Below are 18,534 nucleotides of genomic sequence, written 5' to 3'. Positions count from 1 at the left end.
AACTACCTGTAAAATGACCAAGTACAATAGTTTGTGGTGTTATGGTAAGTTCTATCCTAGCCGTCTTTAACCAAACTTGGACCCTTGACCAGAATTTATATACAAAATGGACAAAAGTAAAATAAATGCCATATAGGTCTTCCTCTTCTTCCTCACAAAATCTGCAATGTGGATTATTTTCAATGTGGTATAACTATTTTTTTTTATATTTTATATTAAATATTTTTTTTTCCTGTTTAGCTCACCCCATAAGCCTGGTGTTTTCTCATTTATTATCTGCAAGGTCTTGTTTAGTGTTACACTGCAATTCTGAGCATTCTCCCTGGTGTCATGTCTCTTGTTTTTTTGGATTTCTTGCCTGTTCCGTGGATCACTCTTTTGCCCGTGCCTTGTTGTGTTTGTTATTGTTTGGACTGATGATTACCCGGTGTTTATGACTTTTGCCTGTTTTTTGACTAGGAATGGGGATTGCCCTTTCAATAAAACTGCAACCTCAACCATCATGTCACGGAGCAGTTCGTGACAAGAATACATTTCACCTCTTATGGTGTACATCTGATTTCATTTCATCACTACACACATTCATGCGCATAGAATGTTCCTCCCTCCCCCCGCAAAGTAAATACAAAATAATACCTCAGAGTACATTATTTTTGATGCAGCCCCAGAGTATGATTCTGTCCTGGGGCCCGTTTCAATAAGGAGGTTCAACCAACTCTTGAGTTAAAACTTGAACTCTGAGTTGACTCACCCTGAGATGGGAAACTCTGAGTTTTCGGTTACAGAACAGCTTAAATGAGATGGTTGAATCAACTCTGAGTAAAACCGCTTGCACCACAACTATAAAAAGCCATTATCAATGGAGCGCAGTTATTATGAGTCACCATGGCAACAGCGCCAGACAAAAAGAGGTGTTGGGTAGGCTATAATTAACTAACCAAGTAATCTAAATATTATAATTTAATTAAAGGGATTAATCTTAATTCTTCTGTAATTTAAAATACAATATGATGCAATTACATTAAATAGGCTACTGCATAAACCATAGACCAATTCAGTATAAAACAATATTGGATTTAACATAGGCCTACATTTTTAAAAGGTATATTATTTGTGTAACCTTCTCCCTTTACACACTTTGATTAATTCAAGAATAATTAATGCAATTGTATATTGTTATTTTGAAAGAATTAAAAGTGCAGTATAGTCTCTCATTGTATTGTTCAAGTGGTTGAGGTTGATAGGATTTAGCAATTAGTAATATGTGGACCAATACTTTCTAGAGATAGTAATTATTACATTAATCTAACTACACCGTTGAAGATGTCATTTGTAGTTAAACAAATCGACAGTCATTAACTAGTGGAGTTTAGAAAATGTAATCATTAAATTGAGGATAACATAGCCTATTAGTTTTTAGATAGCCTACATTTATTAGATAAATTTATTCTAGCTTAGGTTGGCAAACAAATCACAAGGAATGTGATGCATTTCATATTTCACCAGACAATAGATCATCTTCCAATGTTTGTTTAATCATGCTTATGTCCATCAATAACAATGTACAGTGGGAAATATTTATGTATTAATGCAACATCAGATTTACAGGATTTTAACTCTGTTTTACTTGTTTGTTTAAAAAATCAAAAAAATGTGAAAAAAGTTTGATATTGCTTTGTGAATTTTAATCTGATATATGCTTGAAATCTATAGGTTCTTAAAAATGTGTACTGTTGAGTTGTTTTTTCAGTATGCTATTGATCCAGTTGATGTGTCTTTTGGAGAGAAATGTGTACACAGTTGGTTTCTCGGGATTACCGCATCCTCTTGACCCCGATACCAATCCAACTATGTTTTTCTTGCATTCCAGAGGTCCACCGGAATCTCCCTGAAAAAGAAAAAAAAAAGGGGTTATTTTTCCTTCAGACACCTATGACATGATTTCAAAGAGCCTGCAACAGACATAAACCAAAGACAACATTACAACATACCCAACAGGTGCCTCTCTTTGCCTCCTTGTTTCCTGCACACAGCATGTCTTTGGTGATCACAAGTTCGCTCTCGTAGAAGCGGTTGCAGCGATCTCTGTTCACAACTGTCACCTCTAACATTTGCAGTTTATCAGAAGGTTCCTCGACTTCAGATTTAGTCGTTCCCCAACCTGTCACGACACATTTTGTTCCAGGTGGAACATCTTTTTCCTTTTTAGGGATTTTTTTGGGCTTTGCTTTCACTTTTTTGTTTAGCTGCAGAAAAAAAAAATCAATGCTCAACTACTGTGAAAAACATCATACGGTCACGGTGTCTAAACAACAACCATGTTCAATTCATCCTTACCCTAATCAGCATGATGTCATCTTGTTTAGTCTTTGCATTGAATGTTGCAGGTTTTGTATAACTGAGGATGCCAACACGCTGAGAGCCTTTCCTCAGAGACAGAGATCCTATGAGAACTGTCACAGATGAAATGGGCTTTCTGAAATAGAAAACTGACTTAGATGTGCAAATGCTGATACCAAACAGTGAGAACCTTAAGAAACTGAGGGATTAGCAAAAAAAAAAAAACTGGGTGAATGTGTCCTGGTCAAGTGAAAAAAAAGAAAAATAAATTAAATATATATATATATATATATATATATATATATATATATATATACACACACACACACACACACACGTTAAATAAATGGTCCCACAAAACATTAAGTGTCTTAACCTTCTAACATTATATTAATCATTTGATACATTTGCACTCATTGTGTTCAATCTTTTACATTGTACTTAGATTTAAAAAAATACCTGAATGGTCAAATGTCCCTAATATTTATTCTTTTTTAAGAGCAAAGACATTTTTTTTTAAACAACTCTGATTGTTTTCATCTAAAAGAAAGTCATACACATTGGATGGCTTTAGGGTGTATAAATCATGGGGTAAATTTCATTTTTGGGTGACCTATCCCTTTAAGAGTTTGTATGCACAGATAATTCTGTTGAATATAAGTAACTATAACTACTGTTGATCCTTCCCTTACTTCTTAAACCTAACCATACCACAAAACCTGTCCCCAATCCTGTATCCAACATCAATAGCAGCAAAAGTATTTGGAAATACAACAGGAACACAATAAGTAGGCTACATTGTGCATAACATTTTTTTATATATACAGTAAGTGCTTTTTTTTTTTACTTAAAGTGTGACCAAATAGATAACAAAATAAAATACATTAAACATTTAAAACAATAAATATAAATAAACATTCATTAAATAATAATTGTATCTTTAATTTGGAAAATTATTTAATTATAAAAATGAGGGGGAAAATATGCTTCACATTGAGTTTGCGAGTTCATTTGTATGCTCAAAGTGGTTGCCTTACTCTTCGCAGTGTGCTGCAGTTAAAACCCATTGGTCTTGAATGAGGATTCCTCCACACACATGGTTCCGCTCCTTCTGAATGGACACCATCCACGGCTGAAGTTTTTTGACATCTTTGCCTCCAATAATGGACACCTCAAAGCAAGCTGGAATAGAGATTTAAAAAGGCATTTACAGATTCAACAAAAAACAACAGATGGGTTTGTTTTGAACTTTCTAATGAAACTCTGTGACCGATAAAGAACAATTACCTGCCACTTTGAAAAAGGTGAACGCCAGGAAGTGATACACAATCAAATATCTGCAAACATCCATCTTGCCGACCGTTCTCTCAGGCAAAAAGTCAATGTGTTGTCTCAGACATCCAACAATGTCAAGTGTAAGAGCAATGAGGAAATAACTCTTTTTCAATGCACGTTTTGGTTACTTTGTGGTCAGAGCTGAATCAAAAGGTGTGTATATGTGGGAGGTATATGTGGGAGTGTTTGCATGAAATGTGATGCATCTGTTTTTGCAAATTTTGACAAGTTGACATTTAGTTTAGAATCCAAAACCAACAGAGAAATTAACTTATTGATTGTTCTACGAGAGAGCAGAACTTAAATAAAAGTGCTTTAAAGCTAAGAGTGAGTTGTAAAAGACCTTTAAAGAGAGTCAAGCTCTACTGACTGTACATTTAAACAAACAACAACAAAAAAACTCAGAAAATAATTTGAACCCATATCCTATTACATTGACAGAAATGCCTTTACTCTATGAACAACAATCAATGAACAGCAACTGTTTGGTTCCCTAAAGACTTATTTATTAAGCTATTGCATTTTAACACAAGCTCATATTTTCTGCATTAATCAATGCTTTAGAGTCCAACTATGGCACCATTTCGAGTAAACAGACACAGTATTTTTACATTCTTTTGTATTCCACCCCTATTCAAATAAGACTAAGAGGTGCTCTTTGTGACATGAGTTCAGACATGAGTCTTGAAAGTAAAAGTCTCATCAGGGTGCATGTACTCCTCACTGAAAGATTGATGTAAAGCTAAAATGACTAACGATTTTTCACACCTTTAGAAGCAAAGCAGAAGCTTCAAAGTAAAACACACGGCTGCAGTCTCCTGATGCGCCGACCTCATAGATGTGTGAATCACAGCATGCATATTCAAATGAAGACCCTTAGGTTTTGATTTAACCTCATGTCAAGAAGAGAAAATAACAGATCTTGAGAAAATTAAACTGTTTTAATAAAAGGAGTTAGGCTACTACTTGCAAATGAGAATATTTGAACTTGACATTTACAAATATAGAGCTTTTGGAAAAACTGATGTTGTAAAAAAAATTTCAAGACGACTGAAACAGACACAAGCTGTGCTGCGGTTAACTATCATTGATGTTCACATTATCATTAATATCATGCTGCAATAATTTAAATTATTAATACAGACTCCTGGGAAATGTACGCTTTCTTTTAACGCAGGAAACTGAAATAAAGTTATTTTGGAAAACACAAAGAAAAAAAAACTTTATTGTACAAAAAAAAAGAAGTAAATTTCATTTAATTCAGTTGATATTGCACATGTATTTAAATATCAATACATTTAAAATATAGAGTTTATCATTATTTTGGGGGGATATTGTATATTAAGTGAAAAGTGAAAGTGACTTGTGAAGGCCAAGTATGGTAACATACTCGGAATTTGTCCTCTACATTAACCCATACAAGATATAGCACATTAGAAGCAGTGAGTAGAGTTCAATTTTTGATAGTTCAAGTTAACAAGCTCATATCAAGAGCCATTTATTTCCAGTGATCATAACTAAGTAAATCTTTCACCCAAAAAAGAAAAAAGGCGAGGAAAAGTGATAAAATATCGGATACAAAAGTCTTTCACAACAACTTTTACAGCAAACATTGGCATCAAGCATCATTTTGAATAATTCTCACCAACTGAATTTCTCAGATCATATAGGGACCTTTCTAATCTTAATCTAATATAGACTGAATAATTGCACAGATCCTCTGTCAGCACAGAAACATAATAAAACTGCAAAAATGACAGGAGATCCTCAGGGGCAGGCTGTCAACAATATTCAGGCTACATTACCCATCTGTCATAATGTACCTGCTGGCAACAGTTATTACAAAGGCATCATCGGATGAGATTTCAAAAGCTGCAAAACCTATTATCACTGAAGAAAGGTTATTGGAGCCAAATGATAGAACTCTAATCTAATGTATACAGAATTAATCTTGATTAACACCAGCTAAAACCCATTGAGTGTGAAAAGTTTTCCCATGAACTTGATTTTCCCAGTACGGTTACTTGTTGAGACCAATAGTATCCAGCTGCAGCCCCGCAGCACCCACACTTTTAGGACACACAACACGTTTAAGGCAGGGGGTGGAGTTATTAAAACATAACACCATGGCAAAGAGAGCATGGTGAGTTGTTAAAGGGTTAGTTCACCCAAAAATTAAAATGTTGTCATACCCTCATGTTGTTCCAAGCCCGTAAGACCTCCGTTCATCTTCGGAACACAGTTCAAGATATTTTAGATTTAGTCCGAGAGCTTTCTGTCCCTACATGAACAAACAATGAACATTTGGATTTTTAATAAGATTTAAAAATATTAATTAACATTGTAAAATGTATTGCTCATTGTTAGTTCATGTTAGGTAATACATTAAATAATATTAGGTTAACCTTATTGTTGAGTGTTTAAATTGTGTGTGTCTATATACACTCACCTAAAGGATTATTAGGAACACCAGTTCAATTTCTAAGTAATGCAATTATCTAATTAACCAATCACATGGCAGTTGCTTCAATGAATTTAGGGCTATGGTCCTGGTCAAGACAATCTCCTGAGCTCCAAACTTAATGACAGTATGAGAAAGAAAGGTGAAAGAAAAAAGTACAGCAAAAAAAAGTTTATAACAGTAAACAATAAGAGTTTATGACACAGTGATGAGGTGAATGATGGGACTTGCTGTCAAGCTGATGGATCTAATAATGTTTATAGATGAGTGCAAAAATTCATGTTTTTTAACATTACAGTGGTATGAAGCAGGTCGCGATTGCTAAAGAGACAGATGTCACACGCGAGTCCCGCGGATATAAAGGAATAAGGACATTTAATTCTACTTTGCTATTGCTCTTAAATAAAAGCAGCAATTTCGAGCCACTGTCCTTATATGTTGATCAAAATGAGTCGATGAATGAGTCAAAAATGACTCCCAAGTTCTTTACCCGTTCCCTTGCCATTCCGTGGGCCTAAGTGATCGACTAGCGACTAACCAAAGATAATAATCTCAGTTTTACTTCTGCCGATGATGAGACCGTGTCGTTGGACTCCAGAAGGCTTGAGGTATCATGTCAATTTTGTGGAAATAGTCACATTTTTTAAAGTTCACAAGAAAAGAACTGCAATAAAATAATACATTTTTTTTTTCTCATTCAACAGTACATTTCTACTCTATACTTGCATACATACATAGTCTATATTCTATTTCTTATATTGTCTTTTGCGCTGTGTTGGCAGCAGTTTTCAGTAATAACTAAAATAACAGTACACATACTTAGATGAATGACAGTTTATCTAGTATTTTAATGCAGGACCATGAAGTGATTAAACACATTAATATCTAGTAGGATTTAGGGAGGAACTAGCCGATAAATCTGCCCTGGAGCAGGCTAGCTAATCTCCAGAGTAACTTAATGTTTAAATTAGCCTCCCTTCATGCAACCAAGTCAGGGCTAAATTCAGCATAATCTCTTATTTTGCTTTTGTGCAATACCCCTCTGAACTATATTCTTTGTTTTTACTCATTGTGATGAATGATTAAGGGAATTGGGAATTTGGCCTTTGTGTTTCCTCATATTTATTAAACTCCTGTGAAACCAGAAGTCATGTGCTAAAAAAGGTAAATTAATGGGAATATACTTCAGACATATTTTACTCGTAAAAAAAAAAATCTAGGGATGCCAATAATTGTGGCCAATATGTTTTGGAGAAAAACATTTATTTCATAATGTGATATTAGCACACCAAAAGCAAAACTTCCACGAAGAAAAAACATTTCTAGCAAGATTATAGCGCTGCTGAATTCAGTAACCCGGATGAGCCTGTTTTTTCTGTTTTCAGAGGTTGTTATCTGGGAATAACATACCGCTGGATGGCGTGATGGACCAATCAGAATCAAGTATTCCACAGAGCTGTGTAATAAGATATAAAGCAACAACAAGGGGTGACCTCTTACAACATTACAAATAACAACACGGGCCATCTGAAACCTCAGTGGCGTGTCTTCATTTGGATTGTCCATGTTTCTTAAAAAAAACGCGGACTGCTCTCCCACTAAGGTATCACTATTTTACAGCACTAAATTAAAGAAACCTCTACAAGGAGGAGATATCATTATTTTGTGTTTTATTTCTTTTCAGATGATCAGTGTTATGTTGGTAGGACAAGGGAAGTGGTCATCCGCTTCACAATTCCTAGTGGAGCATGCAGGTGACCTCATCAAAGAATTCAACGTATGCAAATCTTAATTTCAGTACACCAGACGTGTGAATTTAAATGAAAATGATTGTAGGTTACCTGCTCAACACTGCTCAAACAAACTAAGTTTCAGATTTTCTCTTTTGATCAATATTTCTTAGGTTTTGAATCTCACTGCCGTTCTATTGTTGCAGGACATGTCACCCTTATGTCATTCCAATCCTCCATGACTTTCTTCCTTATGTGGAACACAAAAGAAAACATTTTAATGAACGTTCCCTCAGTTTTTTCATCAGTCTGTACAAAGAAAGTCAAAGGCACTGAATCCTGTTTCAAATGCCTGGATAAAAACAAAACAAAACACAGAGACATTTAAAAAAACGTATTTCTGTCTATGTGTCCAAACCTCTCTAGAACCGTTTGCAGTGAAATGTTTACTCAGAAATAAAACAGAACATAGGGAAAGAACAAAAGTAAATTAGTTGTTTTTGTTCTAGCAATGAAAGAAAGAAATGCTAAGTAGAATGTCACAATGACAGTAACGACTTCCACAACACAACATTTACTTTTATTTTTCACAGTTCTTGTATATACCATGTATATTTCTGTTAAAAATTTAACCTGCAAACGTTTTCATAGAAATTCTGAGGTTCAGTACACCTGATTTATTCACTTGTTGAACAGTTTGCACTGAAAGTGTCTTTTGGACCTTCTTGAACCGTTTGGTTCCCAGTTCCAACGAGGCCTCGGCAGCTTCGGGAGCACGACGGGGGGAACAAATGACTCTCCATGAGCCGAGAGCGGAGGGTTTTGAGAAGCAGGCTGTCACTAAACTTAAATTTAGGCAAGCCTAAAACCGCCACGCGCCCATGCGGAAAAACCCATTTAACACACTTACTGTGAGGGTCGTCGTTGGCAATAAAGCGAATGCATGGCGGCGGGCAATGACGAAACTCCATGGCACTTCACCGCAAGGAGAACTGAGTTCCACTATTCGCAGTCGCAAGATGAAGAATGCTGATGAAAAATCCGAATTATTTGGGCCAGAAAACAGAGACCGAAGGGCTTAAGATGGCGTCTTTGTGAAGGCAGAAAAATCTGAGGAGAAGATGGTGCATATTCACTAATATAATATGACGACACAAGAGCGTCAGGGCGGTGCACATGCCATCAGCTTGCGTCTTGAGCAACGCAGCGTTGAGTGAACCTAAAGGGAACGACTCTGGTTACTGATGTAAACTATGTTCTCTGAATAGGGAACGAGATGCTGCGTTCACTGCCAAGGTCCTTGCGCTGCCGACTATGGATGTTAACCGATGACCGTTTGACCGATGGTTGACTGTATCAACGTTGACCGATCAAAGTTGTCGGTAGTCGTAAAAAAAAACAAAAAACATTTGGCACGAGGTCACAGTGTTTGGGTTCGCGCGCTCACAAGATTTGCGAAAAGTAAAGGCTTCAGGCTAAAACACTCGAGGTTAGAGCCAGGGCAGACGACAGGATGGCGTGATTCTATAAGGGCTTCAGACAATAGGCACACCCAGAGGGCTTCCCCACGGTGTCTAAAGCTACGCAGCGTTGAGTGAAGCAATGAAAGAGAACTGCAAGGCATTTGTTTCTTTTTTTTTTGGTGGTGGTGGTGGTGGGATGGGGAATAGACGAATCCGGCGAAACTACCGGAAGTAAGCGGGCGCCATTACTGAGCTGTTGCTGGGTAGCGTTGCGCCATTGCCTTCTATTGTTTTAGTTGCAACTTGCGTCCACTGGAATAAACAGCTCGCGATTTACGACGGTCACTAACGTTACAACGTTACCCCTTGGATAATGTCGAGTGGGTAAACAGTTTCCGTTATAAATTGTTTTAATGGTGGCAGTAAAATTTCAATTTTGAAGAGAAAACAGTGTGAATACCCCGGGTCGACTGCCCCCGTCTGGTGCCGTACGGTTTACACAGATTTCCTGGGCGAGTACAAGACGCGGACATTCGCGTATAATAACAATTATTTAATGACATAAGTAAAAAAATATAATAAATGTGTGATATAGTGATCAGCAAAATCTCCTCTCTTGTTATTTTTTCTATTCAATTTACATGCTATGGTCATTAAATGGCTTTCCTGAGCTGAATGTAACGTTATGTGACATAATTGTTCTCCTGCTGTTATATTGACCTCTTTCCATGGTTTAAAAACAGTAGTTGGTCGATATTATGTATACTTTCTAGCTGTAACGTTACCTTACCCATGCCCGTTGCAATGTAAAAATGAGATAAATAATGGACACAAATGAAAAACATGAAATTGTTTATTTGATTTCATTTATTTATTTATTTATTGTTGCCAAATGGACAGACCTTTTTTTAGTTTCCTCGGTAGCAAACGTTAGCCTAGCTAGCTTGCCAAGCTATTTTCATAAATAATCTGTAAGATCGTTTGTACCTTCATCTGTGACTGGAGGCCAATGTCTAACATCATCAACCCAACAAGTCTGCCTGGCTGTAGCTGTCATCAAGGGTGCGTTATCACCTTATCTCCGAGGTTTGTTTACATACCGGTGCATATGTCTATGTCGGTGTAACAGCTCAGTAATGGCGTCGCCACAAGATGGCAGCCTACACAAGTACGCTCGTCGGATTCGTCTATATTCAGGACAATTGGCTTTATGCCCAGCTGCACTACTTCCTGCCATTATTGTCCAAATTGATTAATTCAGGTGTGTCTGATTATTGTTGCCATGACTACTGAGGTCAAGCACACCTGAATTAATCAATTTGACCAATAATGGAAGACAGGAAACAAGGAGCTGGCTGAAGTTCAGGAAGTAGTGCAGCTGGGCATAAAGCCCATTGTCTGTGACAGAAACATAATTAAATTGTACATGTAGGCCTACATAAAAAGTGTCTAAAAACATCAAAAAACATTTAAGATCTTTTTGTTTGGTCATGTCTTATCTTGCCTAGGGCACTAAGAGTACCATCACTGTTGCCCCCAGTAGAGAAAAAAAAATAGGTGCATGACTCCCTGGGAAACAGAATTTATGAGTTTCAAGTCAACACTTTATCATGGAGCCATCTGGGTTGACATATGGTAGCTGAAATTGTATGCATAAATTAATACAATTTATGCATTAAAAAGCATTTAATTTTAATGCTTTTTCCTTCATATAGCCTATCTGCTAATTTAAAAAAAAAAAAGTTAACATGATATTACATTTGAAGCATAACACATTCATTCATGCAGGATGAAATTTTGTTTCCTTCTCACTCCATTTGAGCTTGTCATGTTTAATGAAATATTCATCAATAGATTTTTATTTTGGTCTTGTATAAGCAAATTAGGAAATCTTCCCAAGACTCACACCTAAAATGTCTGACCTAGGTTTGAACCCACAGCACAACAGAAATTGACTTGTGTTCCACTTTGAAAACATGAACTGTGACCATGTGTGAGTACCATTGGGTGAATACATAACATTCAAAAATGACAGAGGGAATACTCTCAGAGGGCAAGAATGTTGTGCTCCACCCTCAGATGTCATGTTCTCTTTTCTGGAGCCCATTTACATGAGCACAAAGAAAAAAAGAGAAAAGTTGTGGAGACTTGATTGATTGATTGCTGACCACCTACATTAGATATATACTCAGAATAATACAATTCCTGCCAAGTGCAATGTTTGTGTACTGCTCGAGTCAATATTTCTTGAGTCAATAACCTCCGTAATAATAAGCATTTGTTTCAATTTTGAATTGATTTTAGAATGTCAGAAGAATTAGATGTCACATGTCAGATATTATTTCCACCTTTTGCCGAATAGTTTCCAGATTTAGGGTTTTAAAATTTTCAAAAGGAAATGTTTTAGCTGAGCTTGTTTGAGGGTAAGCAGGACAACGACTGAACCTACAAACCTCTAATACAAGACTATTTGAAATGCATAACTGCAATATACCGGTTATCCTTGCAGCTAAAGCACCTGCCTGAAAAAAAATGTGAATGCCTAGTGGAACGTTTATTGCATCCCATTCTCACTCCCAAGGCGTCACCTAACTGACGCCTTGGGAAGCATTTGGACATGCTTCAATATCTGACGCTTTAGGCGCCCTTTAGCGTCAGTTAGATGACGCCCTAGGATCGCGTGTACCCTACCCCCACCCCACACCTAAACCTAACCGCGTCCTCTAACAGACGCTTTCCTTTAGCGTCAGTTAGATGACGCCGTAGGATCGCGTCATGTAAGTGACGCTAAAGGGCGCCTAAAACGTCAAATATTGAAGCATGGTCAAAGGTGACGCCTTGGGGTGAGAATGCGTTGTTTATTGGTGACATAAGTGTTCTGTACCCAAATACTAATTAAAAATATTTATAACAAATTCTATTATATTATTATGATAAACAAATATATAATGAAGAATATAAGCCCATTTTCCAATTTAATTTATTTTATCTAATTTCTGGGGAAATACTTCTCACTTGCAACTACACCCTGAAAAGGCAAGCTCTGCCACTGGCAACCAAAGCGAGAAATTGAGCCTGTTCTATGTTAGGAAGAGACTGAGTCGAACTGACCTTTGAAGTTGTGACAATAGTTGATGTAACATGGTTGCCAAGAAACTGTTTTGCTAGGTGAGCTGCCATTAGAAAGCTGTTGGAGTCCCATAACTAGAGCTCAAAATGACTAAAGACTCTGGTAAGCAATGAGAGATTACAAAAACCCTGCGGTGGTACATCTCAGGTCTAGACCTTGTAATATATGCTGCTTCAAGCAAATTATTTTACTTGAGGACTGTTTTTTTAACAGAAAAAAAAATAAGATAAAATTTTGTTTTAAATTAAAAATTAATCTTTTTCAAAACCAAACACAGTTACTGAATTTATTCAAAGATCAAATCATAAATCCCACAGGCACCTCAGAGCTTCATTAAACTGTTATCGTGCACCATCACAAGCTGAGAATGAGGATTTGGAGAGGGGTAAAGATCACTTCATTAGATTTGACCTGATACAGCAGCTGACCTGAAACATCCCTCGAGCATTTGGTACCTGAAGACAACATGATAAAACTTTTAAAGGAGCCTGGTGCTAATAAACTAGAACTGTCACAGAGAACATGGTGAAGTGTATGATTTGGCTAGCCTCGGCTCTCATCCGTCAATGCAAATATGATCAATGCCAATGCCAAGAATATAAAAATTTGTTTTTAATCAAATAAATTACACACACAAAAACGGTGTGAGAATGAGTGAGAACATTCGGCCTGTCAATCAAAAGATAACTGACCTCTATATCACCCTAAAATAAGTATCATTTTAAAAACAAAAACAGGGGCTAGAGGTAAACTGTAATATTTAAGTAAATTTTACTAAACACTACAAAAACACATTTTTTAAGTCACAGTGGGGCATGTTGTCACTGTGGGAACCTTGTATATTTTATTATTAGAAAAAATGAAAAGTAAATTTTTGTAAAACAACACAATTCACAAATAATCAAAAATAGCCTATAAAAAGCATTGTTTTGGTGAACACATATTTAGATAAAGTCATAAATAAATACAAATTAAAAAACATTTATTTAAAAAATAATTGTATTTACAATGTTCAAAAATTACAACTTGCACCAAGATTTTTTTTAATTATTAAATGATGACAATTATGAAAAAAACAACAACAAACATTTATCCTAATGTTGTCCAATACAATCCCTAATTAATGTATGTTAAGGGAAAAAATATATAGTTTTGTATAGTTTTATAGTTTTAACTGTTGTGATTTTTTTTTAAAAATCGTATTGAAATTTAAACAAAAAAACAGTGGCTGCTGTAGACACTGCTTACTTGGCCATCTAATATATTTCATAGCCTACTGGTTATTATAACTTTTTATGTCACTTACATAAACAGGTTGTAGATTGGTATAATTTGAGTCAGAAAAGTAAGACTGATTATAACCCCTTGACTAACTGCCAGTTGATCAGGCTAAAACACAGTATAAAAAATGGCTACGTTTTTGAAACTGGCCACTGATACTAAAAATTTGAACAAGCACACAAAACCACTGTTAGAGAAACAAGCATTTTTTACACAAAAACAATTTTGCCGCGTAACAACTAGCCTCGTCTCCTCATGTGCTTTAATCATACTTAAAAAAAAAAACATACAGTGGATCAAATCTTAACTCATTGTAAATGAAGTTTAAGATACTGCAAATTTACATTGTAGAATATATACATTTCCACACTAATGAACCATTCAGAGCACGCACATCACAGGGATCACCACCATCATTGTCTTTGCGTAAAAGCGCACGCCATCCAATCCATAGACACTCGGCTCTATAAAAACGCAGCGAGCTGTCAGTGCGCGTAAAGCTACGAACAGACAACATAATTATCCGATAAACATCACTAAAATGCGGTTAGATATCCCCTCTAAGATCGATTTATTTACATCGATTTTGGATCCCCGTGAACTTAAATATCGCCGTTGTTATGTGTGCGCAAAAATGTTGACTACGGAAAACTACAAGACAGTGGAGAGAGGAGAAGTTGGAATGGTAAAATTCAGCGATGAGTAATTTGAACATGATGGAAGAAGTACACCGAACAACAGCAATGCAGAAGACTCCGGAGATGCAAGACGAGCGCACAGAGTACACGTCTGGAAGTCTCCTGTTAAGTGAATACAACGCGAGCTTCATGGTGAACAGGACTAATCTTTCGTGGAGTGACTTTCAGGATCTCGCCGATTTGGATAAACCCGACTATATGGGAGATGGATCTGCGGTCCTAAGAATAATGATCTCTGTCATTTACTCGGTTGTGTGCGCTCTGGGTTTAATCGGAAACATCCTTGTCCTCTATCTCATGAAATCAAAACAAGCATGGAAAAAGTCTTGCATCAACCTCTTTGTGACCAGTTTGGCGGTCACAGACTTTCAGTTTGTTTTGACGCTTCCTTTTTGGGCTGTGGAGAACGCCATGGATTTCACTTGGCTTTTTGGGAAGGCTATGTGTAAGATAGTGTCTTATGTCACGGCTACGAACATGTACGCCAGCGTGTTTTTCCTCACGGCTATGAGCGTCGCGAGATACTGCTCCGTGGCTTCGGCGTTAAAAAGCAGGAGGCGCCGGTTGCGTTTCTCCGCGCAATGGATGACTATCATCATCTGGATAGCCGCGGTCGGTGCCGCTCTGCCAAACGCCATATTTTCAACGACCGCCACGGTATCCAACGAGGAACTGTGTCTGGTGAAATTTCCCGACAGGAGCGGAGAAGCGCAATTTTGGCTAGGTTTATACCACGCGCAAAAAGTACTTCTGGGGTTCCTCATTCCGCTCGGAATAATCACGATCTGTTATCTACTCCTCTTGCGCTTCATAACCAACAAAAATGTGAACACCTCCAGCGCTAAGAGGCGATCCAAAGTGACCAAATCTGTGACTATTGTCGTTTTGTCTTTTTTCCTGTGCTGGCTGCCGAATCAGGCGTTAACCGCGTGGGGTATATTAATAAAACTCAATGTAGTGCATTTCAGTTACGCGTATTACACCACACAGGTGTATATCTTTCCAGTCACAGTCTGTTTGGCACATTCAAACAGCTGTCTCAATCCTATTCTGTACTGTTTGATGAGAAGGGAATTTAGAAAGGCGTTGAAAAAACTGTTTTGGCAAATTACATCACCTTCTGTGACGAACATGAGACCGTTTACCGCCTCCACAAAGCCCGAGCAGGATGAACACGGTCCCGCGCTGGTTCCTCGCAGTCCCGCGGAGCCCGCGCTTATTTTCTACCCACCGGGAACGGTCATCTACAACGGCAGAAACGACCTTCTGCCTAACAGCACATAAGGAAAAGTTATGTTGAGTAAGTTTTTATACTAAAACAAAATGGTCAATAAGTTCATTAATTAGCTCGTAGTTATACCATTGTTTTTGGCTGCACTACTTCCTGAACTTAAGCCAGCTCCTTGTTTGCCATTGACAGGATTAATTCAGATTAATCCAAACTTGATTAATTCAGGTGTGTCTGATTATTGTTGCCGTGACTACTGAGGCCAGGTACACCTTGCATAAGTTCCGCATTTGACGCAAGGATGCTCGTCAGTTTCCGGTTGGGGAGATTAAAGCGGAGAAAAACCGAGGAAAACGGGATTATGGCAGAGTCTTCAAAAAAAGTTATGTTTATTTAATATAATTTTAAAAAATAAGCATAAACACAATGAGGGGTGTCTGTTTTGTCTGTTTTTGTGATTAATGTTTCTTTAGTATAACCATGGAGTATACAATTCAATATAAATTCTCGGTATTGCATTGGACTCTACGAACGGCGGAAGTTATTGAGCATCCTTAGACCTTCACCAGAAATACCGCCGTGCGCCAATTAATCAATTTGTCCAATAATGGCAGAAAGGAAACAAGGAGCTGGCTGAAGTCCAGGAAGTAGGCATCTTTTAGAACTGGAGGGGAGCCTCCTCCATTCAAAATGTTCCTTAAAGATGCAGTCTGTAGCTTTTTGGGGGTTAAAAATGATCCAAAATACATATTTGAGAAAATACATAACCAGTCAGTGTTCAAAATTATCTGCTTGCCTTAGCTCGATTCAAAGCAGTTAGCTTGAAATAATGTTTTTTTGTTTTGTTTTTATTCCAGTGGTAGTTACTGGTGGATTTCCGCGGGAGATTCGAGCATGTCTTTGCGTCATTACGTCACATCTGCACTGAACACATAAAGGAGTCTCGGCTAGTCGGCTATATTGCATGTGAGGATGCTGGAGGTGGATATTTTTAGCCTTTTCTCACAACACTTGATATAATAAAATGTATCAATTTGATGGCGTATCCTGAATGGTTCAAACGACAATCACTAGTAGTGACAACAGATTCACCCGCTGTAAAATGCAAAAAAAAACTTTGTTCAGACATCGGAGTAGCTACAGAAAAAGAGAGACTGCAACCGGATCCATGCCAAAACATGTATACATATCGGAAGGACATTACATGTAATCACGCAATGCTGACTTTGTTAACATTAACAAATTGAGACCAAAGTTTAATTTGCATGGTTTTGCGTAATATGATAATTTATAAGCGGTTATTAGATTTAATCAGCACGATTTACTGCAATGTCAGAACCAGAACAAAAGTGGTTGCATCTTACTTGTTCAGATGAAATTTTTCCTGTGAAAATTTTTATGCTGGTTATTCTTCTAAAAAGAATAATCTGTGATTCTGAATGCAAGTATCCACACCGGCGGTGACTGACAGCCACACAGCATAGACTCCTCAAACACTGTGTTCATTCGCGCTGTGCTGTGTCGAGGGTGTTGAAATACAACTTACGGAAAGTTGAAAATTCCGCGAATGACTGCAATTGCAGATTTCGAACAGAGATGGCGAAAAAGAGGAAAAACGCCGGACTGCAGCTTTAATTACATACTCTAAATCCAATCCGAGATTTATTTCACACTCCCTTCTATTGAGAGAAGATAAACCCTTTCCTGGCTGTTCAACTTCCTCTTGGCACTGCTGACAGATTTATTCTGGAACTGTGAAAACAATAAACAATCAAGTTAGAGAGCAAAACTGTTGTAGCCTATAAAGAATTGTACTTTAGTCTATACAGAGCACATATCTGGATCCATATACTTAATCTATCACTTGGTTACAAAGAAATATGGATTTGCATAGTTTTTCACCATGAATGTGTCAACAATATACGATTTATATTTACCTAACAGTATGGCACAATATGTACTTTTGGACAACAAGAAAAGCCATTACCCTGCTGATAAACATCTTGCATCCAGTAATGTGTGGAGTTCGCTGGTAAGAAAAAAAAATCCTTAGAACAAACATCCATAACCAGCCATTATACTAGCCTGACCAGGTTAGAAGACTGCTGAGACCAGTTAATCTTAAACGTGTGGATGTATTTTTGCAGAGTAAAAATCCAGTGAATACTGTGTTATCGTTATAATTGTGACTGTGTAAATCCGGTCAGTTATTTGCATTTGATTTTATTAAAACAAAATTACACCACATGCATAAAGATGTTTGTCCTAATTAAATCTATATAAAAAGGCATACATAAAATAATTACAATCTGAAACAGTTTACATCTCAGGTACAACTCAATCACCAAAATAAAGTCAATTGGTAATCTCAAATGTTAGAATTTCTTGAATAAGTTATTGTTTTGCATAAAAAGTGAATATTTATTGGGGTTTGACAATGGACAGGATAATGCTGATTGTTTTTTTTAAGGTGAAAACATTTCACCTTAAACGAATAATGAAATTGCATAAAAATGCCCTTTCTCATCCCAAGACGTCATCTAACTGACGCTTTTGACCATACGTCAACATCCGACGTTTTAGCGCCCTTTAACGTCAGTTAGATGACGCTATCTAATCTTAACCCTACCCCAGACCAACACCTACCTGACGCTAAAGGTAAAGCGTCAGTTGAATGACGCCCTAGGATCGTCATCTAACTGACGTTAAAGGGTACCCTAAAACGTTGAATGTTGACGTATGGTCAAAAGCGTCAGTTAAATGACGTCTTGGGATGAGAACGTGTTGCATTAAACATAAAACATACATTTTCAGTTTTGTCAACTATTATTTGAATCTAATCTTTCTTTCAACTTCACTGATGAAGGC

At 37.1% G+C, this 18,534-nt stretch overlaps 2 protein-coding genes across 3 annotated transcripts; one reads left to right on the top strand and one right to left on the bottom strand.

The window, feature by feature from the left end:
* Positions 1-1,514: 1,514 nt before the first annotated feature.
* On the bottom strand, positions 1,515-15,695 carry gzmk (granzyme K). Of its 2 annotated transcripts, none has more exons than XM_089123655.1 (5): positions 15,556-15,695; positions 3,378-3,522; positions 2,338-2,476; positions 1,992-2,246; positions 1,515-1,888 (listed from the first exon to the last, which is right to left on the bottom strand). In XM_089123655.1, exons 1-5 carry the CDS (start codon positions 15,569-15,571, stop codon positions 1,718-1,720), a joined length of 726 nt encoding a protein of 241 aa, XP_088979781.1. In that variant the 5' UTR covers positions 15,572-15,695; the 3' UTR covers positions 1,515-1,717. The 2 variants fall into 2 exon arrangements, with proteins under 2 accessions (XP_088979781.1, XP_039543862.2); XM_039687928.2 differs by lacking the exon at positions 15,556-15,695 and adding an exon at positions 3,628-3,776.
* Positions 14,178-17,911, top strand: rxfp3 (relaxin family peptide receptor 3). Its single transcript, XM_039687958.2, has 2 exons — positions 14,178-15,738; positions 16,524-17,911. The coding sequence occupies exon 1, from the start codon at positions 14,439-14,441 to the stop codon at positions 15,720-15,722; it is 1,284 nt and encodes a 427-aa protein (XP_039543892.1). The 5' UTR covers positions 14,178-14,438; the 3' UTR covers positions 15,723-15,738; positions 16,524-17,911.
* The last annotated feature ends 623 nt before the right edge of the window (positions 17,912-18,534 follow it).

Source organism: Pimephales promelas, chromosome 19 (assembly GCF_988280905.1).
Source record: "Pimephales promelas chromosome 19, fPimPro1.hap1.1, whole genome shotgun sequence".
NCBI lineage: Eukaryota > Metazoa > Chordata > Actinopteri > Cypriniformes > Leuciscidae > Pimephales > Pimephales promelas.
Note: the sequence above shows the minus strand (reverse complement) of the source record. Positions and strands in the feature narration are given on the sequence as shown.